This window comes from Symphalangus syndactylus, chromosome 21 (genome assembly GCF_028878055.3).
Source record: "Symphalangus syndactylus isolate Jambi chromosome 21, NHGRI_mSymSyn1-v2.1_pri, whole genome shotgun sequence".
Taxonomy (NCBI): Eukaryota; Metazoa; Chordata; class Mammalia; order Primates; family Hylobatidae; genus Symphalangus; species Symphalangus syndactylus.
The window spans coordinates 65305809-65331450 of record NC_072443.2 but is presented as its reverse complement, the minus strand read 5'-3'; the positions used below and the strand labels follow the sequence as shown (position 1 = coordinate 65331450).

Genomic DNA, 25642 nt, shown 5'->3' with positions numbered 1-25642 from the left:
TTCCCATTCGCCGCCAACCCATGTGCGTTGGCGACGTCACCGCGTTCACCATCCCGGAAGTGCGCGTGGCGGCGGTGGCGGCGGCCGCAGCGGGGCTGGTAAGCGGGCGCGCGCCGCTCAGAGGAGCAGAGTTGGTGGCGTGAGTTGCTGCCCCTTGCTTTCTGCTGTGGGCCAGGGGAGCCGCCGCCCCGGGTCCTCGAGAAAGATGGGAGCGGGACGTGGCGAGAGGTCTCCTCAGCACTGGGCAAAAGAGCCCCGACGCGGAGGTCGTGTCCCCGCCACGTTTCTGGCGACCGCAGGCGCGGATTCCTTGGCTTCCCTCAGCACTGTCCCCTCCGCGCGGACGGCCCCGATACGCTTTTTCACTGGGCCTTGTCGCCAGCACCCGGCGTGGGGGGTGGGACGCGCCTTTTCAGGGCCGGAGTCCCCAGAGCGTTTTCCTAAGTTGAGGCGGGGGTGCAAGGAAACTGATTGGGTCTTTCCGCCCCACGTGGCCTGCTGGGAAGCGCGGCTCCTCCAGCCCACTTCCGTGGAATGGAATGGTTTTTCTCTGCAGGTTTACTCCGGGGTCACTCGAGAGCTGCTGCTGCTGCTGCCTCTTTATGGGCAGGACCCCCTATGGGGAGAACGAGGATGTGATATGTAGAAGGGAAGGCAGGGTGTGCTAGAAATCAGAGGAGATTACAAGATGGCAGGAAAAGAATAAGGAAAACGGGGGCAGCAAAACTAATTAATTCATGGGAAAATACAATTTCTAGGAGCTATCCCAGGGTCATGAATTCTCGAGTGCAGGTGGGGAAGTAGGGTGATACCCATCTGTGACCATGACAAGTTCTGGAGACCAGAAACTCGGATAGAGTTTCTAGGACCCCGCACCCCTCACATACCGACTGAAGCCCTGCTCTGGGGAGAGTGTCATCACAGTACCATGTGGCATGCGAGTGTAGTGGCTAATGCTCCCCGACCAAACCACCAAACCGAGGGTTGGGCTGCTTATCCTCGCTGCCCAATAATGAGATGCAGATAAACTAGGAAAGAAGGGAGTTTATTTCTGTAACCAGGTACAGGGAGAAGGCCTGGAAAATATCTCAGATCAACTCAGAATTACAAAGTTTTCCAGAGCTTATATATCTTCTGAGTTATATGTTTATGTGTAAGTGTGCATTCATCTAAAGATACAAGTGATTAACTTCTTATCTGTAAGATCTGAGTCTTGAAGACCTTCCTCTGGAGCCTGAGTAAATTTACTTAATCTAAATGGGTCCAGGTGCTGGGGTGATTACCCTTATATTCTCTCCTGCTAAATCATGGAGGTTTGGGGAATTCCCTCAGACCCCTAATAAACTTGTTTGTGGAGGCCTGGGGAGTTTCCTCAGATCGCCAGTAAAACTTGTTTAATTCTAAACGGGTCCTGTTAAGAATTTCTTTGTGGCCAGGTGCAGTGGCTCATGCCTGTAATCCCAGCACTTTGGGAGGCCGAGGCGGGCAGATCACTATAGGTCAGGAGTTCAAGAGCAGTCTGGCCAACATGGTGAAACCTCGTCTCTACCTAGAAGTATAAAAAATTAGCCGGATGTGGTGGTGTGCGCCTGTAATCCCTGCTACTTGGGATGCTGAGGCAGGAGAATCGCTTGCACCCAGGAGGCAGAGGTGGCAGTGAGCCGAGATTGTGCCACTGCACTCTGGCCTGGGCGACAGAGCAAGACTCCATCTCAAAAACAAAAAAAACAAAAAAAAGAATTCCTTTGTTACTTTATCATGCTTCAAGGTCCAGGAAAGGCCTAGGCAACTCTTGGTGGGCTTTTGTTACATTCCAGCCTTGTTTAAGGGCACTGGCTGGCTCTTTCAGCTTTTAATACGTAACTCAACCACTCAGTCAGTACTGAAACACTTGTTATGGAGGCCTACATTAGTGAGACCCCGCCTGCCACAGTAAGTGCTTCTGGAGAACAAAACCAGGTAGATACATAGATCTAGTCTTAATCCCTCAAACTGACACCTTTTTCAGTTTTTTCATCTGAACAAGAGATGAATTTCTGAGTTGATAAACTTGCAACGTGTCCCTTTATTTTCCTTCACTTACCTTCACTTTTAATTTCATTGGTATGCCTGTGTGTTTGCCTTGTAGATGTGTAGTTGGTGACCGCCTCTCCAGATGCTGAGGTGCCTGTATCATTGGCAGAGGCCAGTACTGAACTGTAGGTGGAGTAGGCTGTGTCTTCTGAAGCAGTATCTATTTACAATGAAGTTGCAGTCTCCCGAATTCCAGTCACTTTTCACAGAAGGATTGAAGAGTCTGACAAGTGAGAGATGATACCTTTTCTTGATGGGAAACCTGTATAAATGGAGAAGTAGAGGGTTAACTTTTTAAGCCAACATTCGGATATTTTCATTGCTGTTTTAATTATTTTTATTAAAAAAAAATAAGTAGAGGGTCTCTTTGTGTTGCCTGGGCTGGTCTCAAGCTCCTGGGCTCACTCCTTGGCCTCCCAAAATGCTGGGATTACAGGTGTGAGCACGGTGCCCAGTATGCACGTTTTCATTGTTGGAAGAAAGGCTTAGCTGGGTGTACCCAGCCTGTAATCTCCTGGGGAGGCCAAGGTAGGAGGATTGTTTGAGCCCAGGAGTTTGAGGCTGCAGTGAGCTATGATCATGCCACTCTAGCCTGGGCAACAGAGTGAGACCCTGTCTCAAAAAAAAAAAGAAAGGAATGTTAAAAGAAAAAAGAAAGGCTTACGTGTGGCTGATGCAAAAATATAGCTAAATCACTGGAAAAGGCAAGAAGTTGACTGGAATAAAAAGCATGGCTTTTCTGTATGCTGTGCTAAGTACTTTCCCTACATTACAGGACTGGTCCTACTAACTTAATGAGTACGTACATTTTGACTTGTTATGTGGAAAGGGAAACAGATTGTTAGGCATGTGAAGTGCTTTGCCTGTGTTTCTGTAACTACTAACTAGAGAGCTGGGTTTTGAACTTATGCAGTCTGATTTGAGAGCCCAGCTTGTAACTACTAAGCTCTGTTTCCTTCCTAGGTATAAATGCTTTCCATGAGAACTGAAGGAAGAAGGAAATAGGAGTTGCCTCCGTTGTGCATGTTGCAAAACCTGTCTGGAAGGAGCATAGGAAATGGCTTTAGCTAAGTGCCTGACTCCAGTAGCTTCTTGCTGTTGCCACAGTTTTATTAGTATTGGTTCTTAATGTCATCTACTGATGTTGCTAAAGCAGCCACACAGTAGCATTACAGAGCCTGTGGGAATTTTAATAGCACCCTCATAAATATATTTAGTAGTATATATAGAAATATGACCTAAACAGCACTGGCTATCTATTAGATTCACCTGGGGAGCTTTTAAAACACACATGCTCGGGTTCTACCTGCAGCCTACTAAATTAGAATCTCTGGGCGGGATGACCGTCTATATTTTTAATAAAAGCTCCACAAGTTAATTCTGATGCACAGAAGATAGATGAACCATTACTTTAATATGACTCACCTTGTATTAGCTCATTCTCAAAGCTACTTTCCCATTCTTGAAATTAGATGATGGCTTTTTAGGTACGTGCCAGAGATAAATGGCCCAGAACATGTTGATTCTTTTAGATTCTTTTAGGCAGACTTTAAGTAGAGGGCTTAAATGTGTGTTTGGTTATGCCGATGCTTCACTATCTTTTTTAATTGGAGAGAGTGAAAGTTGCTAAAAATTGCTGTCCAATAGAAATGTATGAGCCTATATGTAATATAAACTTTTCTACTAACCACATTAAAAAGATAGAAATGGTGAAATAAATTTTAATAATTATTTTTAGTTCATCTAATCCAATATATCTTAGATACTATCAGTATGAATTTTGTATAAAAATTGTTAATGAGGCCGGGCACAGTGGCTCCCACCTGTAATCCTAGCACTTTGGGAGGCTGGACGTGGTGGCTCATACCTGTAATCCCAGGACTTTTGAGTGGCTGAGGTGGGTGGATCACTGGAGCCCAGGAGTCTGAGACCAGCCCGGGCAACACGGTGAAACCCCATCTCTACTAAAAATACGAAAAATAGGCAAGCATAGTGATATGTGTCTGTAGTCCCTGCTACTTGGGAGGCTGAGGTGGGAGGATCACTGAAGCCTGGGAGGTGTGGGTTGCGGTAGGCCGAGATTGTGCCACTACACTCCAGCCTGGGTGACACAGACCGTCTCTCAAAAAAAAAAAAAAAAAAAAAAAAAAATATTTTATATTCTTACTTGGAAGTCTTTGAAATCTGTCATGCATTTAATACAGCACATCTGAATTCAGACTCACCACATTTTAAGTGCTCAATAAGTACAAGTGGCTACTGTTTGAATAGTGCAGATTTTGAAGCTCTGATTTTGGGTTGAGTTGAAGCTTTTTTCTTTCTGTGTATGCCCTTCACAGCCCCCAGTTTTTCAACTTCAATTGCAAGAGGCCTCTTGGAAGAAGGAGTAGTAATTAACTCTTGATGGCCTAACTCAGGTCATTCTGCATTTTTTGGAAATGAGGTTCTAAATATTGATTACTGTAGTTTCTTGAACATCATTTTAACAATTGTGTTTAACTTTCTAAACCTGACATTAAGAACTGGATTTTCTCCACCCTGAGAAATGAGGTCCTAAGGAAGTTAGAGCCTAAATGGTATGGTAAGGTAGAGGTGGTGATTGCTTCCAGAGTCCTGTCCTTGAAGGACTGGCAAATGAGAACATGGATATATTCTAAAGTTGACTTTTTCTAGGCTACTGGAGAAGTGGCAAGAATGGAATCTTTTAGTGCAACAATCAACAAGTTAGTCAAAGACTTGGGTGCCCTGGTAAAATGTAATGTTCTGTATAAAAACAGAGTATACAGAAACACAGCCTTTGTGATGGCTGTTATATAGTGATACTTGGAGTTTAAATCCTGTACCAATTTTCAAATCTTAATAGCTGCTTTGCCATGTGTAAAATTAGTTTTCAGTATGCAAGAATATGAGAGACTAGAATAGTGTATTATTGTCATATCATAAGGGTTTTATAATTTGTCAGGTTATTTTATGTATCTTTTTGCTTCAGTACAATCATATGCTAGTGGCATATAAGATTATTTCTTAGCTGGCTGCGGTAGCTCGTGCCTATAATCTCCCAGCACTTTGGGAGGCCGAGGTGGGAGAATTGCTTGAGCCCAGGAGTTAGAGACCAGCCTGAGCAACATAGTGAAATCCCATCTGTACAAAAATAATAATAATAAATTCAGCCAGTTATGGTGATGCACACCTGTAGTCCCAGCTACTCAGGCAGCTGAGGCAGGGGGTTCCTTGAACTTGGGGTCAAGGCTGCACAGTGAGCTGTGATGGTGCCACTGCACTCCAGCCCGGATGACAGTGAGACCCTCTCTCAAAAAAAAAAAAAAAAAAAGATTATTTTTCTGTCCTAGAGATGAGGCTGAAGTTCCCAATGCAGATGATTTTTGCATGAGCTAACAGCATTAATGGATGAGCAAGGACTTGTTTGGTCCCTTGGCTGTTGTCCATAGGGGGTGATAGCGCTCAGTGTTATGTGATGTCAGAAGGCCATCATATTAAAATTTAGCACAATAGGAACAACTGATCACTCTTTTGAAGTCCGGAGCTCTTAGAACAGATGGTCTGTTTTCCTGTAGTAATGCTCACACCATGTCTTCCCACTCATAGCTCCCACTCACTGCCCCTTACCCCACCCCAGCCTCCAATCGTCAAAATTCAAAGCTGTAAAGGGAAGATGTTCATGAAAATTTAATTAAAAGTTAACATTAAAAAGAGGTGACAATTATAAAAGTTTTCTGACACATTAATGTGTGGTCTTTTGAATTGCTAATAAGAATAATTAACAATTGCTTACTATCAGAGGTGGCATTTGGAGCAAATAAATGTAGTTTGGGGATGATGACATTCTGCATTTCTTGACTTTTAGGCTTAAGTTTACAGTTAAATTTAGTTGCATTAGGTGTTATTTTCACTGAATTATTTCGTTGAATGTAGCTTGCAAAGTCTTGAAATGTTGACTGCATCTCTGTTTCTGTAAGATTGAAGATATCAGTAACAGGAATAAATAAATCTTTAAGCTTGATAGTCCCTGCTGTTTTAGGCCAATGTGAAATTATGCTTTTCTTATAATTTTTATGACTGCTCTTTCATATAGACAAATATGCCTTGATATGTCTTTCTCAGTTGTCTTAAATGTTATTTTAAAAATCCTGAATGGCAAGCTTTTTGGAATGGTTTAATAACGTAGGGCTAATCAAAATGGTGAATATATTTGAGTTCTGGATCTCTTTGTAATGCAGTTAGCTTACTGAGTAAATTTGAACTTACCGTTTTATTTTAGTAAAGCCAGCATGAGAATCTTAAAACAGTAGTTATCTATATAAATTAAGCCTTGACCTTCTTCATCCCACTGTTTATAGTAGGTTCAAGTGAAGGTAAAACTTGTCCTTTATTTGCTTGAATTTCGGAACAGCTACTTGATACTGTTTTAAGAAAACTTAAAAAAACCCAATACTTTCCAGCGAAGTCATTCTTTTTTTAATAGCTAGAGTATCATAATTCAGTTTAATTATGAGCCAAATTGGTATAAAGATGAATAAGGTAGGTTTTCTACCCTGAGAAATGGGGAGACAAAAACATAAAACAGGTAATTTTAATATAATTGGTATGTATAAAGATGTGCTGTGCTAGTCGCTTAGAAGAAATGCACCTAACCTCACCTTCAGGTGAGGCTTCCTAAAGTGAATTCACAACAGATAAGTAAGAGTGAGCTAGATCAATGTTTTCCAACTGAGAAGTTACCTCTTAGTGGGCCATGAAGTCAATTTAGTGGTCATGACCAAATTTAGTGGTCATGACCAGTATTTTAAAAAAAGAGAGAATAGAATAGATTGCATGGTATGAAGGGCAGGTTTTCTTTTATGATACTTCTGTTTGCCATGTAGACGTAATTTGTATAATTTTGGTGACTGCTATGTGAATGTCTTAGTGTGGGTTATGGGCCAAGAAGTGTGACAGCCAGCCAGTGAGCTGGAGTAAGTTGGGGAGGTGTTTCTTCAGTGAAGTGACTCACACAAGCAAAATTATGGAGGAAAACTATGGGGAGAGTTTGGTGCAGACAGCTGGTACAAAGTGTGATGCAGAGTTGAGCAAGAGATGAGACAGATAGGTCATGGAAGCCTTTGGATATAGCCCTGAGGAATTTGGGTACTGTGTTGTGAGTAGTTAGGAGGAGCAGTTAATGCGTAGCGTAATTAACCTGGTGTTTTGGGTACTGTGTTGTGAGTAGTTAGGAGGAGGAGTTAATGCATAGTGTAATTAACCTAGTGTTTTAAATCCCTAAGTCTAGATGGTGGAGGCTGGATTTAAGGGAGGTGATGTGGTTCTGGAAGTGGGCTTTGATGGGAAATGTGGCATTAGGGGAATATGAATACTTCCCCTTGGGGAGAGCTTGTGGAAAAGATATCCTTAATTAAGTCAAGAGGGTAGGGAGCATTTGTTATTTTTAAGTACATCATTTTAAGGAGACTACAGAGAATGGGGCTGAAAAGATGTGGGAAGAGTAGGTGGAAGAGGAGTGTGGGCAGACCAGGGAACAGAAGATGTCGAGGTAGGGACAGAGCATTATGTTTTGAGCTGTGATTAGAGGTGCTGGAACTTTGATGTATGATGAGTTTAGTTGAATGCTCGTGTCACTGTCCGCTAGCCAAAGACCAGCAGGGACACAAGTTGGGTTGTTACTCCTGGCAGTGAAGAGCAACATGCTGAGTGAGGAGTAGCATGCTGACACTGGAGAACCTGGAGGTATACTCAGTAAGAGGGCTTTAGAAATGACTTCTTATAGGAGTTGGGCTTGTATTGGGTCATTTTGGAGAGCATTTAAGGTAGTAGAGCTTTGCAGCGGGTTAGATGCTCTCAGGAAGCAGAATTAATTCTGTGATTGGGTGTCTTAATAATGCTTTCCTAGAAGTTGAGTACAGTTGTGAGACTAAACCTTATTGGTAAGGCACAGTCACTGTTACCAGCTATTGTAGGGTGTATCATGGACAGTGTTCATGTTTTGTGTATGTTTAGGTGATTACAGAGTTGTCTTGATCGATCCATCGTGGTCACAGAATGGGCTTGTCTGATACTGATGTTTTGTGAAATTGTTTCTGTTCCACAGACCCCGGGGCCTAATACTGTGGCAGGCTAGCTCCTGGATGCCATTCTCACTAGGTTCCATGTGGGCATATGGATATAGTTATAGTGGATTTTGCCTTATCCTGTACATATAGAGAAGTCAGCTGTGTAGTTGCTTATAGTTGTTCAGTGTTCAAATGGTTCTACCTAGAGCACAGATAGGAGTTGATTTTAGAATTATATACAGATCATTTCTTGAAGGATTTTTAGCTATAAACATTAATCATAAGTGGTATAGACTAATGTTGTCTGATAGTTTCATGCATGAACATGCTGCCTTAACATCTATCTGTAAACACAGAGAAATACAAGAACATGTTACCATCTCTAACGTATGCACATAAATGGGGAAAAGAAAGCAGAATTGTTTGATTTAGTTTCTTTTTTTTTTTTTTTTTTTTTTTTTTGAGATAAGGTCTTGCTCTGTCACCCAGGCTGGAGTGCAGTGGCACGATCATAGCTCATCACAACCTTGAACTGGGCTCAAGCCATCCTCCCACCTCAGCCTCCCAAGTAGCTGGGACGACAGGTGTGCACCATCGAACCTGGCTATTTTTATTTTTTGTATAGAGAGAGTCTTGCTGTTTGCCCAGGCTGGTCTTGAACTCCTGGGCTCAAGTGATTGTTTTTCGCCTCAGCCTCCCAAAGTATCAGGATTACAGGTGTGAGCCACTGCGCTTGACCTGCTTTAGTCTTTAGTAATATTTCAAATTTATACTGATCACTTTGAGGCATTGTGGAATTCTGAATTATCTTCTGAATAAGCAAAGAAAAATTCTGCAAGTTCTCTGTTTCCCGTTGGTCCTCAGAGGCACTCTCCTGTGGACAAGTCTTTTTACTTCTTTGGGCCTTGTTCTCATTTTTCATATGAAAAGCCTCAGTAAATGAATCTCTGCTGTTCCAACTAGATGGAAAAGCCTTGTACTTTTGTGATTAAAATGAACACATTGAAATAAAGAACTTGGGAATAAAAATCTTATTTTCTCTCATTTCAGAATTATTTGTCAAAGAGAATCACGAATTAAGAATAGCAGGAGGAGCAGTGAGGGATTTATTAAATGGAGTAAAGCCTCAGGATGTAGATTTTGCCACCACTGCTACCCCTACTCAAATGAAGGAGATGTTTCAGTCGGCTGGGATTCGGATGATAAACAACAGAGGAGAAAAGCACGGAACAATTACTGCCAGGGTGAGTCAAAAGTTTGACAGTTAATTACATTGCTTTTTTGGTGTTACCTCTCCATTTCTAAAAAGTCCTTTGTATGCTATGGTATTTACTTTTCAGTTTTTACTCTCCCAGTTTTAAGATGTGTTATGTATTGTCTTTCAATAAGGGAAGATGATTTAGCTTTCTTACCACACCCTTCTCAACAACAAGCACATAAAATTCTCCTTCTTCTCTCTTCTAGTATATTTGTATCATAATTTTTGGTTAAGTCAATATTCAGGATTGACGTTTATGATTCTGTATTGTTTACAGCCAGATTGTGGAGTATATTGTGATGACATTTCTTCTATTGGCATATTTTTTAATTTTCCTGCAGTTAATGACATTTTTCTTTTACATAGCTTTCCATGTACCACCAATTTATTCCTGCACTCTGTGCCAGAGCTATAGAGTTCCTCTCAAAAGATTTAAACACATTACATCAAGTTTCAGTTGTGTTTTTGGGAAACATCTTACCTGGTGCTGTTGTCCTGCTCCAATATGGACTTTTAGGAATTTCCTTGGCCTCTCTTTTTTGTTAGGCCTCCTGTTTCCTGGGTCCCATGTGCTGTTCTCTCTTGGCTTAAGCCCTCATTTTAATAATCCAAAACCTGAGGAAGCCTTACACGTCTGAAAATGTTTTTATTTTACCTCCACACTGGTTTGATAGTTATGGTTATAGAATTCTAGGCAGGGAATAATTTTTACTCAGAAATTTAAAGGCATTGTTTTCTAGCTTCCAGTACTGCCACTAAGTCTAGTTCCATTTAGATTTCTCTTTTGTGTAAAAACCTGATTGCCATTATTTCCTTTTGGAAGTCTTTCTGAACTTTTTATGTCTAATGTTTTTCATTTCAAGACGATATAACTTGTTTTGGATTTTTTACTTACTGTGCAGGGCACTTAGTGGGCCCTCTTATGTTTCTTTCATAATTTCATCCCTTTTGTTAAATGTTTTTTCCTTTGGAAACTCTTATTATTTGGATACTGGATTGCTGCGACTGACCTAATTTTATCTTTTGTCTTTATTTTATATTCTCCTGTCTTACTTTCTATGAGAGTGCCTTAACTTCATCTCTCAGTCATTGTATAATACTGACAACTTCTGTGGTCTTGTAGAATTTCAAGAGGTCTTTCTTAGTATATTTCTTTGGAAAGCTTCCTGTTCATGTTTCAGATGCAAGATCTTTTATTTCTCTTAGAATATCTACTATAGTTATTTTGACAATGTCTTTGTTTCCTCCGAGTTTTTTCTTTCATGTTGGCTTTCCTTAAATTTAGGTGATGCTCTATACTTGAGGGCTTTATTGTAGTTTTGCATGGGAAGGGTCAGCCAATTGGGACTCCCAATCTAAGTCTCAGTAGGAGTTTTCATCAGGAGAAATCAGAGAAGAATACTCCAGTATTATGCCAGGGAATGAGCCTGATTGTTAGCATCTTGAAACCAAGTAGGGAAAGGGATGAGGGTCGTGTTAATTTTCACTTTAATCTTGTTTTCATTATGATGCTTCATTCCCATGAGCATCTGTGCCTGGTGCAACAAGTTCTGATTATTTTTGGTTCAACCTTTCTGGAGAATCAATCCCTGGTTTTCTGCCTCGTTAAGGGAGTCATTCTAGGTGGGTCTGATTATTTCTTAAAATGAGTTTCAAACAGTTTTCCCATTTCAAACCTTACCTTATTCTTTGCCTTCAGAGATACTTGTGCCTCAAATTCTTGAGTTCTGGAATTCTATAGTGACAGATAGATATAGCTTGTATCTAGAGAAGAGTATGTATCAAATTGAGAGAAATCCTACAACAGACTTCTGGTGATCATTAATGGCTTTCACTTCCTAAATAAAGACATTCCTAACTGTTGGCACATAAAACACTTTATTCTCTACTCCTAAATGCTAATATGCTGTCTGTCAGATACACTTTCTCTTTTACATATAATCCTCTTTCTCCACCGTGCCTTTGGTCATCTCTTCATTTGAAGTTTTCCTACCACACCTGCACGTACAAACCCTGCTGCTTTTTCAAGGCTTGGCACAGACGCCACCCTATCACGAAGTTACTCAGCTTCCCCAGCTGGAGGTAGTCTGTCTTCCTAAGATAGAGGTAACTCTTTAATTTCTTTCTTTCTCTTTTGAGACAGGGTCTCGCTCTGTTGCCTAGGCTGGAGTGCACAGTGTGATCTCGACTCACTGCAGCCTCTGCCTCCTGGGGTCTAGTGATCCTCCCACCTCAGCCTCCCAGGTAGCTAGGACCACAGGCATGCACCACCACACCTGGCTGGTTTTTTTGTATGTTTGGTAGAGACGGGGTTTTACCATCTTGCCCAGGCTTGTCTTGAACTCCTGAGCTCAAGTCATCGCTTGCCTTGGCCTCCCAAAGTGCTGGGATTGCAGGCATGAGCCACCACCCCCAGTCTTTATTTTAATTTCTCTGGGGATTACCAGTAAGGGAGTTGCAAGATCTGTTAACTGTACTTATTTATCAGTCTTTTGCTCAATGGCATATGTTCCATAAATTGACATTCACCTCTTTGCAAACTGGAGCTATTAAAAATATTTCTGATAATAGCTTGATTTGAAATTGAAGAACAGTTTTGAGGGTTTCTCCACATCACCTGGCAGAGGTGACATGTTTTGTGTTAAACTCATCTTTTTTAACCATGATGGGTATTTTTTAAAAAAAAAAAGTCTTTTGATCTGTTTTTGAATAACGTGGATATCTTTCTGTTTCGATGTTTAGGTATGGTAGTTGACGTTAAAAAGACTATAACTGTCAGGGCTTATAGTACCATCCCTTTATAAAGACAAAAACTTATTTTTTTTCAATTCAGTAGTATGAAAACCTAATTTAAATGACAACAAAAACCCCATGTATTTAATTGCAGCTTCATGAAGAAAATTTTGAGATTACTACACTACGGATTGATGTCACCACTGATGGAAGACATGCCGAGGTAGAATTTACAACTGACTGGCAGAAAGATGCGGAACGCAGAGATCTCACTATAAATTCTATGTTTTTAGGTAATATTTGCAGATAAAACCATGTTTTGAGTCTATCAGAATGCCTTCTTTTCAAGTAAAACCTACATTCTGGAAATGTTCTTCAACTTGAGAAGTTGCATTAATTTCTTCTAAGAGATGGTTTAGCAGATTGCTTAAAAGAATAGTCTCTGGGCTGGGCATGGTGGCTCACATCTGTAATCCCAGCACTTTGGGAGGCCGAGGCAGGCAGATCATGAGGTCAGGAGATTGAGACCATCCTTGCTAACACGGTGAAACCCCATCTCTACTAAAAATACAAAAAATTAGCTGGGCGTGGTGGTGGGTGCCTGTAGTCCCAGCTACTTGGGAGGCTGAGGCAGGAGAATAGCATGAACCCGGGAGGCTGAGGCAGGAGAATAGCGTGAACCCAGGAGGCGGAGCTTGCAGTGAGCTGAGATTGGGCCACTGCACTCCAGCCTGGGCAACAGAGCGAGACTCGGTCTCAGAAAAAAAGAATAGACTCTGGAGCCAAAATCCCTGGGGTCAAATTCTGACTCCGTCACTCACTAGCCACGAAACAAAAACATTAATTAATATTGGCTTCCTTTGTACGGCTGTTCTGAGGTTTAAGAGAGTTAATTGTAAATGCTTAGAACAGTGCCTGACATACATACACATTCAGTCAGTGCTAACTTCTTAACTGCATATAAACAACATTAACATTTCAGGGAAGAAAAGTGCACACACACAGTACATCTACACACTCCACACACATCCACACACACACCCAGGATCATTCTCTTTCCTTTGCGCTGTCTTTCATGCATGTTTATTCACTCTTTGCTGTCTTCTGCTTCCCTGGCAAACAATGGTGAATGACTTCAGCACCTTTTTTACTGCTGAGCCGACACACAACCTCAGATTCTTTTTTAGCATTGTATTCTAGGAATCATCAATAATCAGAGTTGGTATGTAAGATGAAACCTATTTATTTCAGCTTAACTTTTTTGTTTAATGAAAGCACTGGGAATTATATGGGGGGGTAGATATGAATTAGGTTAGTGTTTTGATTCATTACTGATGCATCATATGTTGTACTTCAAAGACAAGCCCTTTATGTTTAAGATTTTTGGATTAAAAAAGGATGAAACATCCACTATTCATAACCTAGTTTGTAGCAACAATAGTGGTAAAAGGATGAAGTAATAGGATTTGCTTCATGCATAGATGGGCAAGAAGTTTATAAGCTATGGTGGGATCTCTTGCTGATTACAGTAATGACAGATACAATTTCTAGGGTACCTACTGGGTTCTAGATACAACATTGGGTACCTCATATACTTTATTTCATTAAACTCTCAGAAAAACTTCATAAAGTGTGTTAAGCCCACTTGATAGAAGAGGAAACTTGAGACTGAGAGATATTAAGTAAGTTAAAGTCACAGAGAACCATGATTTTGTCTTGTTTCCAAAGCTTAGGCAATATATGACCATAGAGAGCCCAATTGGTGCATTTTCTCTCAGTTAATGTAGTCAGAGTTCCAGGTATTTATTTATTCTCATATTTACTCATAGAGGAAACTGCTCCAAATAGTGCAATATAGAGAGTCTTGTCTAACTGGCTTCTCATAAGCATACTGAAAGAGAGAAACTAATGCTCTTTTTCAGTGTCCTAGTTTATAAAATAAAAGCTGTTCTTACTGGTACTATCATTTTCTGGTATTTACTAAACCCTTATAACGTGTCAGGCACTGTTGAAGCACATTATATAAATTTAATCTCCTGACAACCCTGCGAAGCAGATACTGCTATTTAACCGATGGTAACTTGCCCAAAGTTGCACAGCTTGTAAAGGGTAGGATCAGAATTCCAACTCAGGCAGCCTGACTCAAGAGGTCACATTCTTAACCACTACATTATTCCTCTCAACTCAACTATATTTCATATTTTTATTTACTGTATTTTAAAAGGATGATATTCAGAGCAAAACAAAATACGCACCAATATGATGCTTACTAAGCTTTGTGTAGTTTTCTATCCTGGCTTTTTCCAAGCCTTATTGGATCAAGCATTCATAGTTTTGGCATTTATGGTTGGTTACTTTGCTTCCCAAACCTTTATTTTTGCTTTGATCATATTCCTATGATTTTTTCCTCCAAATTTTGATCTTGCCTTTAGGTTCCCCAGGGACAGTTACAAGTCTCTTCATTAGGAGAAATAACACCAAGATGGATATGCCATATTATTTGCTACTTTGTGATCATATTTTTGCCTATTTACATATTTTCTTCTTATCTTCATTTTCTTTTATGTCTTTTTGAATCTGGAGCCTTCGAAATTTGCCATGTACGTCAAGATGGTTCCCTTTTAAAAGTTACTATGCATATAAACTATTAACAGCTTGGGAAGAGTTAAGCATTAAGTGTGAACTTACCAATATACTGTTGCTTTTGGGATAATCAGAGCATTCAAGTTCAAACACAACCAAGAGGTGTTTTTGATAAGTAGTTGTCAGTGGCTCTTTTCTGTAATGCTACAGAGTGAAATATCTCACAGGATCACTGACCTCCCCATTTGGTTAGCTGAATGGTGTCTGTGTTTTGGCTCTAAATTCCTTTTTCTTTTTTTTTAAGTCTCCATGGTAACCGTCTTAGTTTGCCTGAGCTTGAAATACTTCCTTGGATGTGTGATTTTCAACTTTAAAACTAGGAATGTCTCAGGCAAACCAGTATGAAGTGGTCACTCTACTGATACTGAAGGTTTTGTGTGTGTGTGTGTGTATATATATATATAAAATTAGTTTTATGTCACTTTTTCTTTTTTGGTTCAACATATGAGAACATTTGTTTATTACCATTTTTGTGAATGGCTAATAGATTAACATGTTCAAATTTCACAAAGTTTTAAAGGCTCTATAGTGAAGTCTCCTGATCTATAATGAACAGGACTGCCCATTTAACCACACCCTTGCTAACACTGTTACCAAATGTTTGCATCGTTGCCGATCTGAAAAACGCTATCTCGAAAATGGGTATTTACTGGCCGGGCATGGTAGCTTATACCTGTAACCCTAGCACTTTGGGAGGCTGAGGCGGGCAGATCACTTGATGTCAGAGGTTCGAGACCAGCCTGGCCCACTTGCCGAAACCCTGTCTCTACTAAAAATACAAAAATTAGCTGTGTGTAGTGGCAGGTCTACTTGGGAGGCTGAAGCAGGAGAATCACCTGAACTTGGGAGGCTGCAGTGAGCTGAGATTGCACCACTGCACTCCAACCAGGGTGACAAAGTAAGAATCCGCCTCAAAGAACAAAAAAAGGATTTAGGACTAAGGTTGAAAATCATTATTAAAGAGATTTCTATATTTTGTTTATATGTAGCCTATTTTTCTACTTACGTGGCCTTTTCATTAGAACTTTTATGTATTATGGAAACTAGCCATGTTTTTTTATATTGACTTACATATATTTTTCCAAAAATGTCACTTATGATTTTTTGTGTGATAGTAGTTTCTGCCATACAGGCATATTTGATTTTTTATGTCATTCAATTATTTCTTCAAAAATCCTGTTGTTTTGTGTTTTGTTTTCTGTTTTCTTGCTAAGTAGAGTTTGAAAGATCTTCAAGATTATAAAGATTCCAAGATTATAAAATATTTTCCTCGTTTCTTCTGTTAATCCTGTTATGTATTTTTTTCATTTTATTTTGGCTATTGTTTATTTTCCCATATTGTGAAAATTGCTTGTATGGTGTCTTGTTGGCTCCACTCCACCTCATACAAGTTTTGCATATTTCTTGTTTAGTTTATTCTTGGATTATCTTCTTAGTTGCAATTGTAAATGCACCTAAACAGCTTCTAAGACAGTCTGTTATTGTCTTCCATTTGATAGCTGATATGTGTGAATACCTATGTTTTAATAACTTCACTTTGCTGAATTTTTACTGTTTGTGATAGTGTTTAGCTGATTGTCTTGTGTTTTCAAATTCTTATTTGCCAATAGTGATTTTTCTCCCTCCTTTTCTAATGAATAGGTTTTGATGGCACTTTATTTGACTACTTTAATGGTTATGAAGATTTAAAAAATAAGAAAGTTAGGTTTGTTGGACATGCTAAACAGAGAATACAAGAGGATTATCTTAGAATTTTAAGATACTTCAGGTAAGAATTTTTAAAAATAAAAAATGATAGTTTTAATATCACTAGAGCATAACACTGGTCATATGAAACCCACAGCAGGTCAATGTACAAAATGGTGACATCCCAAATGTCTGTCTCCAGTGGAGACCTAGCACCCTATGACTTATGAGTGAAAATTACTTAGCTACTTCATATTGTATTTTCGTTCCCAGAACGCACATATATTTTATGTCATCTTTCCTACAATTTTGATTTAAGTCATTTTTTTAAATGCCCATTTTTCTTTTTGATTGATATTTCCTCCATTGATTCATTAATTACACAGATGTTTGAATGCTTACCACAGGTCAATCCCTGTGTTAGGTGCATTAAACATGGTAATGAATGAGTGAAAGTGTTCGCCTTCATACAGCTTACGGTTTTAGGTGGTCGTGGAAATCAGTGATGGTTCACTACAAAGTGATTTCGATGAAAAGAAATACCTGTTATATGATTTAAAAAATCAAAGTATAAAGACATACTCAAAACTTGGATGGGCTGGGTGTGGTGGCTCACGCCTGTAATCCTAGCACTTTGGGAGGCTGAGGCAGGTGGATCACAAGGTCAGGAGATTGAGACCATCCTGGCTAACAGGGTGAAACCCCATCTCCATTAAACATACAAAAAATTAGCCGGGCGTGGTGGCAGGCACCTGTAGTCCCAGCTACTCGGGAGGCTGAGGCAGGAGAATGTCCTGAACCCGGGAGGCAGAGCTTGCAATGAGCCGAGATCACGCCACTGCACTCCAGCCTGGGCGACAGAATGAGACTCCATCTCACAAAAAAAAACAACTAGGATAAACCTGGTAAATATGAAATGCATGACTAGTTTTGTGGGTAGCAATGATGTTTACAGGTCACACACTAACCTTTTTAAAAAACTCTCTGATTTGGCTAGTTTATGTCAAGTAATATTCATTTTTCACTGGTTGGGATTGCGCTCAGAATATTCTGTAACAGATCATGGATATTTTGTCAATAAATGTAGTTTCTCTAAACTTGAATATTTGTAGTCTTTTATATAAATAATAGAACACAGATGAAGACTTAGCTGTATTTGGATCACTAATCCAAATTTAGCATTAATTTACTTATTTAGCATTACTTTGGACCGCTGATGAATAGAGGGTATTCATTAGAATTTTAAGGGTATGAGAGGGAAAACACATGTACATTAGGGCTTCCAGTTCTAAGATTCCGTGAAATATACTCCAGGGTGTGCAACTAGATTAGTCATATTTGAAGGTTTTCATTGAAAGTACTAATGTGTACAGACAGGCAAGCTTTGAGGAATTAAGACTACTCTGTTAAGGCACTGCAGTCTTGTTTTGGTTTGCTGCCTTTACAAGAATGCTATTTTTTTTTTTCATCTACTATAAGTGCCAATTCAGGAATTGCATTTGATGACCATTCTGAATGTCTTGAGTCAGTAATTTGGAAGTGAGGTGGAGACCTTGAAGTTCTAGTTCTTGCTAACCTCAAAAAGGCTACGTATATTTTATTCGACCCTGGGTTTTCTTATCTGGGAAAAGAAAGAGGAGGTGGAGAAATGACCAGTTGCTTTCTAAGGTCCCTTTTAGACCTAACTAATTCTATGTTTTCATTAAGCAGATGTATGGGATAGTACCAATAAAAATGAAAAACAGATTTTGCTTGTGACATGCCAATATAGAGGTAATACCCTGTGAAGATTTTGTCTTGTAGGTTTTATGGGAGAATTGTAGACAAACCTGGTGACCATGATCCTGAGACTTTGGAAGCAATTGCAGAAAATGCAAAAGGCTTGGCTGGAATATCAGGAGAGAGGATTTGGGTGGAACTGAAAAAAATTCTTGGTGGTAACCATGTAAATCATTTGATTCACCTTATCTATGATCTTGATGTGGCTCCTTATATAGGTAAGAGCAAGTTATAAAGTGTTTGAATTTTTGGCAGTGAAATATCTGGTTTCAAATTTCATAAGGAAAAAATGTTTGACTCATTTTGTTGAAGAATTCTTGATGGAGAAATGGAGTATTTTAAAATAAGACAAAGAAGTTTGGGTTATGGGGTAAGCTTTGTCGTGAGTAGGGAACAGCTCAAAGACAGTCTGTGGTGCTTGTAGAGTGGTCTCGAGTCAGATCTAGGTTTGAAGGAAGCTCAGCCCCTTATCTAGTCTTTGCCACTTGGGTTAGTTTCTAACCCAAAAAAGGGGTTTAAAAGTAATGTAGCCTCTATCTAATAGAAAAGCTAAAAGGATTCAGGGAGTTAATACATGTAAAGCTCTTTTAGAAGAGTGACTTGTACACAGAAATTGTTCAGTAAACGTTGTAATTCATTTTCACAAAGAACAGTGGGATTATATGGTTTATCACACTTCTGGAAGCTTGGGCATATTATTTCAAATTTCAGTAACATTACTGAATGGGGGGTGGATGTAGTATCAGTGAGAAGTCAGGAATTTGTGATTAGAAAGAATATGCCTTGTGAGTCTGACACCACGATCACCACTACCCCTGGACTTCTTGATGTAGCTTTAATGGAAACAACAACATTTTAGAGGTTTTGAAGGAGACGGGAGAGAATAACAATATACATTATATAGGTTCGCCTGTAAGTTGGAACATCAGACTGAACCTATATAATGTATCCTAGTGACAAAGCATTTCTGGAGACTAAAACAGTGGCAAGGTTTAGGATATGAGTAGTTTTTTATCCCCACTAAAAACAGGTGAAAAATGCTTTTGTCCCTACAGGTTTACCTGCTAATGCAAGTTTAGAAGAATTTGACAAAGTCAGTAAAAATGTTGAAGGTTTTTCACCAAAGCCAATGACTCTTTTGGCCTCATTATTCAAAGTACAAGATGATGTCACAAAATTGGATTTGAGGTTGAAGATCGCAAAAGAAGAGAAAAACCTTGGCTTATTTATAGTTAAAAATAGGAAAGATTTAATTAAAGCAACAGATAGTTCAGACCCATTGAAACCCTATCAAGACTTCATTATAGATGTAAGTATATACTAGGCTTGGTCAGAAATATGAAGTATCGTCACTAATTTAGAATTAATTTATTAAAACTAAGATCTACAATTCCGTGAATTTTACTTATTTTAAATGAAAAAATTTATGTTGAGTATTTAAATTTTAGGATAAGATCGTAAGTGTATGTTTTCATGTATGACGAAACTAAATGTTTGATTTTGACACGTAGTCTAGGGAACCTGATGCAACTACTCGTGTATGCGAACTACTGAAGTACCAAGGAGAGCACTGTCTCCTAAAGGAAATGCAGCAGTGGTCTATTCCTCCATTTCCTGTAAGTGGCCATGACATCAGAAAAGTGGGCATTTCTTCAGGAAAAGAAATTGGGGCTCTATTACAACAGTTGCGAGAACAGTGGAAAAAAAGTGGTTACCAAATGGAAAAAGATGAACTTCTGAGTTACATAAAGAAGACCTAAAACTGATGGCTACTAAAAAGCAGAGCATTTCTGGTAAGACTAAATTTTCTCCATTCCCTCTTAATGAGGTTTTAGAAACTACACCAGAATAAAAGACAGTTTAGGGGACCTCTGTAGAACAAGAAGGGTCTTATTTTGTGAATTATATTTCAAGAACTAAACTGAGATCTACCTTTCTTGATCAGATTTATATCACCAAAATGTACAGTTCTTTTGGAATAGTTTCACCTGAGAAAACATAGTTGGCTATTATCTTAACCTGTTCGGGCTTTTAAAAAAAATTGAAGTGGTAACTGTCTTGAAGACAAAATGTTTATTGTTTGCAATTGAAGTAACTGGGTTACCTTGAACAATGACTATCTATCATCTATGATGTGTCAGTTCTTATCTGAATTCCAAAATAAACTTTTGCTTAAAAAGGAAATAATTGACCAAGTTTGCATAAAATATGAATACTAAATGTGTCCCCAGTTGCTGGCATTCACACGTACAGGATTTGTTCTAGAGCAAGCTATGCTTTAGTATGTGGTTGATACTTTTCTGTCACAATGATTTCTTTATGCATGCAGAGTCTGGGAAAGTCATGGGATTAGCCTGAGGGTCACTCTTGAGCCTATTATTTTAATAAGACATTGGTACTGGAAGATAAATGTGTTTATGTGGTATCTGACAATGTATATCAGGTGTCATATACAATGGTAATATGCCTCTCTTTAAAGTAAATGTTATTTATTTTATTAATTAAGAGGATATGGCTTACATTATTATATATTTGTTCTCTAAAGATTTGAGTCCTAAATGCTTTCATTAGGTAAATAAAATGTATAACACAAACTGTTTATTTCAGCTGCTATACTGACATTTCATAATTTATTTCCTTTCTGTGTAGCCAGTCATAACATCATTGTACTCTATGAGCAAATAGTAATTTTGGACCTTGATAAAACAATTTTGTAGAGTGTAATATTTCTAAGAGGAAGTGTCACAGGGGCTATGATGCAAGAAAGCCTCAGAAATGACTGCACACAGGTCAGTAATTAGCTGCATTATAAAATAATACTTTGATGTACTGCCAAAATACAGATTTAGACCCAACATCATATAATACATACTATTTCTGTATAGAAAGTATGCAGATTTAGCTATCAGGTCTGGTTTTGTCATGTGTAAAACCATTTTCAGTAGTAGTATGTGTGTGTTTTTACAGATCAGAAAATTTTATTTGCTAGTAAACAGTATGGGACATACTGAAATTATAACATTTCAGGGAGGAAAAGGTAACTCATTGTAACTTGTTTAGATTTCAGCCTACAGAGATGTAGTATGCTGCTGAAAAGAACTTCCTGGGATCCACTATAGAGTAAGTAAGTTTTAGTGCAGTGTAAGAACTGTATGAACAACCAGTGAAGTCATATAAACCCCAAATTATTAAAGTAGTGAAGTAGAGCTTAGAAAAAATAAGGCAGGGGCATATCCTGAATAGAAGCATTCTTGAATTTTCATTTGCTCTATTTACCTAAATATGCATAAATATGCAATGTGATACTCAACTGATTTCACTCCACTCAAGGCATGTATTTTGGCCTCATAATATTACTATAGTTTAGTTTGAGTAAACATTTAACCTGATTGATTAGTTTTAAAGTAGCAAAGGAATATCAGTAAAACCAAAGTTATCACACAAATGTGGAAGGACCCACTAAACCCTTGAATTAAACCCTTGAATATAAGCAAAGAGGTAGGTGGCAAAGCAGTCTTTTTAGAACTTTAAAATTATGAGTAGATATTTTACATTATTTGAACAAAGAACATGTTTAGTTTCACGCTTAAGGTTTACTTACTTACAGATTTTCTTCAATTTACATTGAACAAAATACAGTATCACGTTTAGCCTGGGTGAGGGGACATGTTTTGGCATCTTTTCCCTATAGTAGTAGTTTTTGGTTCAAATTAATTTTTGAAAAATAGTTTTTGTATGGAACAGTATAAATGGGCTTATAAGTTCAAATACTGAGCAAATACACAATACTATATACTAAAACAGGCACATAAAGGAAATGACAACTATTCGTGGGCTCAAAAAACTGCATATTAAAACTGCATATTTTAAGTAATTTTCAAAATTTACAAATCAGTATCTCAGAGAAGCTAAAGAAAATGGAAAGGAACAAAGCCCTTTTAGAATAATATACATTGCCTTGCTTCTTTCAAAAAGGAACATGTACTTGGAACCCTAGCTTTTGTTATTTTAGAGCACTGGTACAGATATGCTGTCCCATACATCAATCAATCAATCAATCAGGATCAAATGATTAGTTTCACATTGTAGGAATTTAAGAAGTTTTTTTTTTTAAAACAGGAAGTAATCATCTCATCATTTCCAAAGATGTCTTCATGTCCCATCAATGACATGCTACCAGACATATCAGATTCCACAGGATAATGGCACCAAACTACCCAAGTAGATGTTTCTGGTATTCTAGACGGCCATTCATGCTCTCCAAAAGTATACTTAAAAGTTTCAAATACAGTTGCACTTAGAAACTGCAACCCTCCAAGTAATGTTGTGTTTACTTAGATATGTATCAGAGGCAATAATTTCCAAAGCAGATCTGATTTTAGAATATAACCAATTTGTTAGATAACTAACTTTATCTCTACCTCATCTGTTTACAAGCAAAGTATTACTTTGTCTGGACTTATTTCATCTTCAGTGTCTGGGATCGTGGGCAACAGAGCAGATCGCGTTAAGCCCCAAAATTTTTGAGGTGACATGTCTTTTTTGGTGGCCGTAAACTTCCATCCAATATGGCTTGCACAGATCTTACATTGGGCAACAGTCCAGGCATACCTAAGAAATTAAGGAAAGATATCAGCTAAGGAAACACTTCTGTACCTATCACAAAGACAGACCTTAGAGGCAAATTCTAAGGATTAAGGACATATTCTAAGTTGACATCTGATCCGTACAGTTCCCTGAAACCTAAAAACATTTTCTAATTTTGTAATATGTATGACTTTTATGCTCTTAAGCCATGTTTACATTTTTCTTCTACTGCATAGAAATAAATAAAGAGTAATCTCACGAATTTCTTTATAGAAATTGCTGGTTGCCAAGACCAATCCTAACTTGTACTGGCTTTTCCTTTGTTGTATTGCAGTCAAGTTAGAAAACAGCAGTCACCTGCAGAAATAATGCACTTCTGTCGGAGTTTAACTGGATGGGCCAGGAAGGACACATCTCAAAAAATATTTAAAAACTACTATTCTAAAATAAGAATGACTGTCAGATAATGCAACCAGAAATACAAACCACGGCATTTTGTTCTTAAGATAAACCATGTAATTGCAACTGTTTCCTTATTTTTTTCCCCTAGGTATACCATGCCACATTTATTTATAGTAACAAATGTATTCTAGTTTTAATCCTCACATAGGGTGCCAAGTAAGACAGATAGGGCAATCCAAGTGACATGGTCCTAATTCCAGGGTAGCATGTAATCCCTTCTTAGCATCCCTCTTTGAAAACTGAAGATAGATAGTACAGCTGAGGGAACTGAACAGGTTCCCAGGATCATAGAGAATCATTAAACTGAAGCAAACAAAAAGAAAGCAAGACTAGAAGAAAAGCAGGATTCAATGGGTTCTGCACCTTCTCAGTCTATCATTGCTTTGTAAACATTCTCTGGTTTTACATTACTACAGAATATGGTCCAGATACAAAGTTTTACTGGGTCATAAGACAGACAGCTGATGATTTTCAGAATTCTGTGACTGACTGACAGAAAAAAACAATTTTGGATTTAACTGGATATAGTAATTTGAGGACAACTGCACTTGTCAACCTTCCTTTCATTCAATGATGCTATATAAAAGATACAAAAAGTGCAACAGATGTTTCTAGCTATTTGTGGAATGAAGGACATTTAAGTAAAATTACTTTTTTTTTGTTTTTTGGAGACAGATTCTCACTCTGTCACCCAGGCTGGAGCACAGTGACACAATCTTGGCTCACTGCAACACTTTGCCTCCCGGGTTCAAGAGATTCTTGTGCCCCAGCGTCCCGAGTAGCTGGGAGTACAGGCCCCTGCCCCCACACCCGGCTAATTTTTGTATCAAATTACTCATTTGTCTACTTTTTATTATAAAGATTGTGGCAACTCTACTTAGGACTCTGGATTTTTCTGCCCAATTAAGGTTAAAAAAAAAAGAAAAAAAAAAAAAAGCAACCACCACCATAATATTACCCAGGAAACCAGCTGTGTTCCGTAGAAGGCCGGCCTATCAGATTCAAGTTGCAAGCCTTATACACAGTAAGTGTCTCATGCACATATCCATGAGGATTCACATAAGCTGCCATCGGCCCACATAAGGATAAACTAAAACAAAGAATCAACATGGAGAACAAGTCAACATGAGAAGTCTAATTCTATTAAATGCTTAGAATTTTATTGAAGTTCACCAAGAAATGAGGTATGAGCTATATAGTTTTTAATCTTTCAGTTTTACATAATACCAGGATCTTAGTATGAAAATGGGGTGGGGGTGTAGCTGGCAGACAGGCCTGTTTTGTCTAAATGTTTTCTGTGAGGACCCAAAGAAAATAGTACTTGTTTTTAAAACACTTCTCAAGACAGACATTGTAAAGAATATAAAACTCAAATGCTTCTAAAGGAGTCTGAGAGTGTAAGTAAGTGCAATGACAAGGTCCTGTGTGGTCATTTTGGGGCAGTTGATTATTTTGCAGGAAGCAGTTTCCTTACCTTCTTGATTTATAAGTAAGTCTGATGAATTTGTCATAAAATGATTTTCAAACACTGTTACATCACAGCATCAGTATGTGTTCAGAAGCATGTCCTACTTTGGCCCTATATGGCAAAACTGATGACTGAAATGTAATTTCTGAGGCATCTATGTTAGGGCCTAATTGAAGACAGTCTAATATATAGATTGTCAACAATAATTAGGGGGAAAAGAATTTCTCAGTTGTTTTACTTTACCATGCTCATTACCTGTCAATAATCCCTAACATGCATTGTTGCTCTGAGTACCCAATCTGGAAGATGGTCTTAGCAAAAGTGAGCTAATTCCCTATATTTCATTTGCTGAGTCTTTGTAACTTTTAGGTATTGGAGGAAAGTATATAGAAAACAGAAATAGTCCTGATGATAATTCTGATAAAACAAGTATATTAAAAATGTAATAAAGACCTTACCTGAATATTTCATTTTTGGTTGTTATTTCTGTTTCTTGACATTGTTTACAGCAAAGGGAAGTACACTAAAAAATTTGAGAGAAAAATTATTGGTAGGAAAAACTGGCATTCATTTTATCATGTAATCACATAGATCATCAAGAAACTTATAAAGATATTGCTCTCTCTGAATATCGTATTTTCCTTCCAAGCATTCAAAAACACTTTTAAAGATGGAGCAAGAAAATCACTGAAACTGAGATCTGCCACATATTTACATAAAACTAAATGACCTTCTCTAGGGTAAAGGAATAGTGATATATAACCTTGGATATTTCCATGCAGAAATCAAGTATTTTTCACTAAGTTGATAAAGATATTCATATTTGACAAACACAAAACAATGAGTTTATCTGTAAGATCCTAATTGAAATCTGAATTACGTGACTAC

The 25642-nt window shown here is 38.4% G+C and overlaps 2 protein-coding genes across 9 annotated transcripts in view; one reads left to right on the top strand and one right to left on the bottom strand.

Annotated features, from left to right (window-relative positions):
- On the top strand, positions 1-25224 carry TRNT1 (tRNA nucleotidyl transferase 1). 7 transcript variants are annotated; one of them, XR_010118659.1, is made up of 10 exons: positions 35-98; positions 2129-2303; positions 9189-9382; positions 12284-12422; positions 16414-16540; positions 18262-18455; positions 19293-19546; positions 19749-20030; positions 20887-21026; positions 23159-25224. XR_010118659.1 is itself a non-coding variant. In XM_063630718.1 (9 exons), the coding sequence occupies exons 2-8, from the start codon at positions 2156-2158 to the stop codon at positions 19995-19997; spliced, it is 1305 nt and encodes a 434-aa protein (XP_063486788.1). In that variant the 5' UTR covers positions 35-98; positions 2129-2155; the 3' UTR covers positions 19998-20030; positions 23159-25224. The 7 variants fall into 7 exon arrangements, 6 of the variants coding, with proteins under 6 accessions (XP_055115598.2, XP_063486788.1, XP_055115599.2 ...); XM_063630718.1 differs by lacking the exon at positions 20887-21026; XM_055259624.2 differs by having other exon boundaries at positions 20887-25224.
- Positions 21811-25642, bottom strand: part of CRBN (cereblon) — a 30302-nt gene continuing 26470 nt past the window's right edge. For both annotated transcript variants that reach the window (XM_055259621.2, XM_055259622.2), the window contains exons 9-11: positions 25213-25277; positions 24245-24376; positions 21811-22848 (exon numbers count right to left, since the gene is read on the bottom strand). In XM_055259621.2, the coding sequence (XP_055115596.1) occupies positions 22668-22848; positions 24245-24376; positions 25213-25277 (378 nt within the window). In that variant the 3' untranslated portion in view covers positions 21811-22667. The remainder of the gene's footprint in view (positions 22849-24244; positions 24377-25212; positions 25278-25642) is intronic.

Excerpts from the sequence above, each read along its gene's own strand:
- TRNT1 (XM_063630718.1), top strand. The coding sequence starts at position 2,156 with ATGCTGAGGTGCCTGTATCATTGGCAGAGGCCAGTACTGAACTGTAGG. Across the intron at positions 9,383-12,283 it reads ACGGAACAATTACTGCCAGG|CTTCATGAAGAAAATTTTGA; the intron begins GTGAGTCAAAAG and ends ATTTAATTGCAG. Across the intron at positions 16,541-18,261 it reads AGAATTTTAAGATACTTCAG|GTTTTATGGGAGAATTGTAG; the intron begins GTAAGAATTTTT and ends TTTGTCTTGTAG.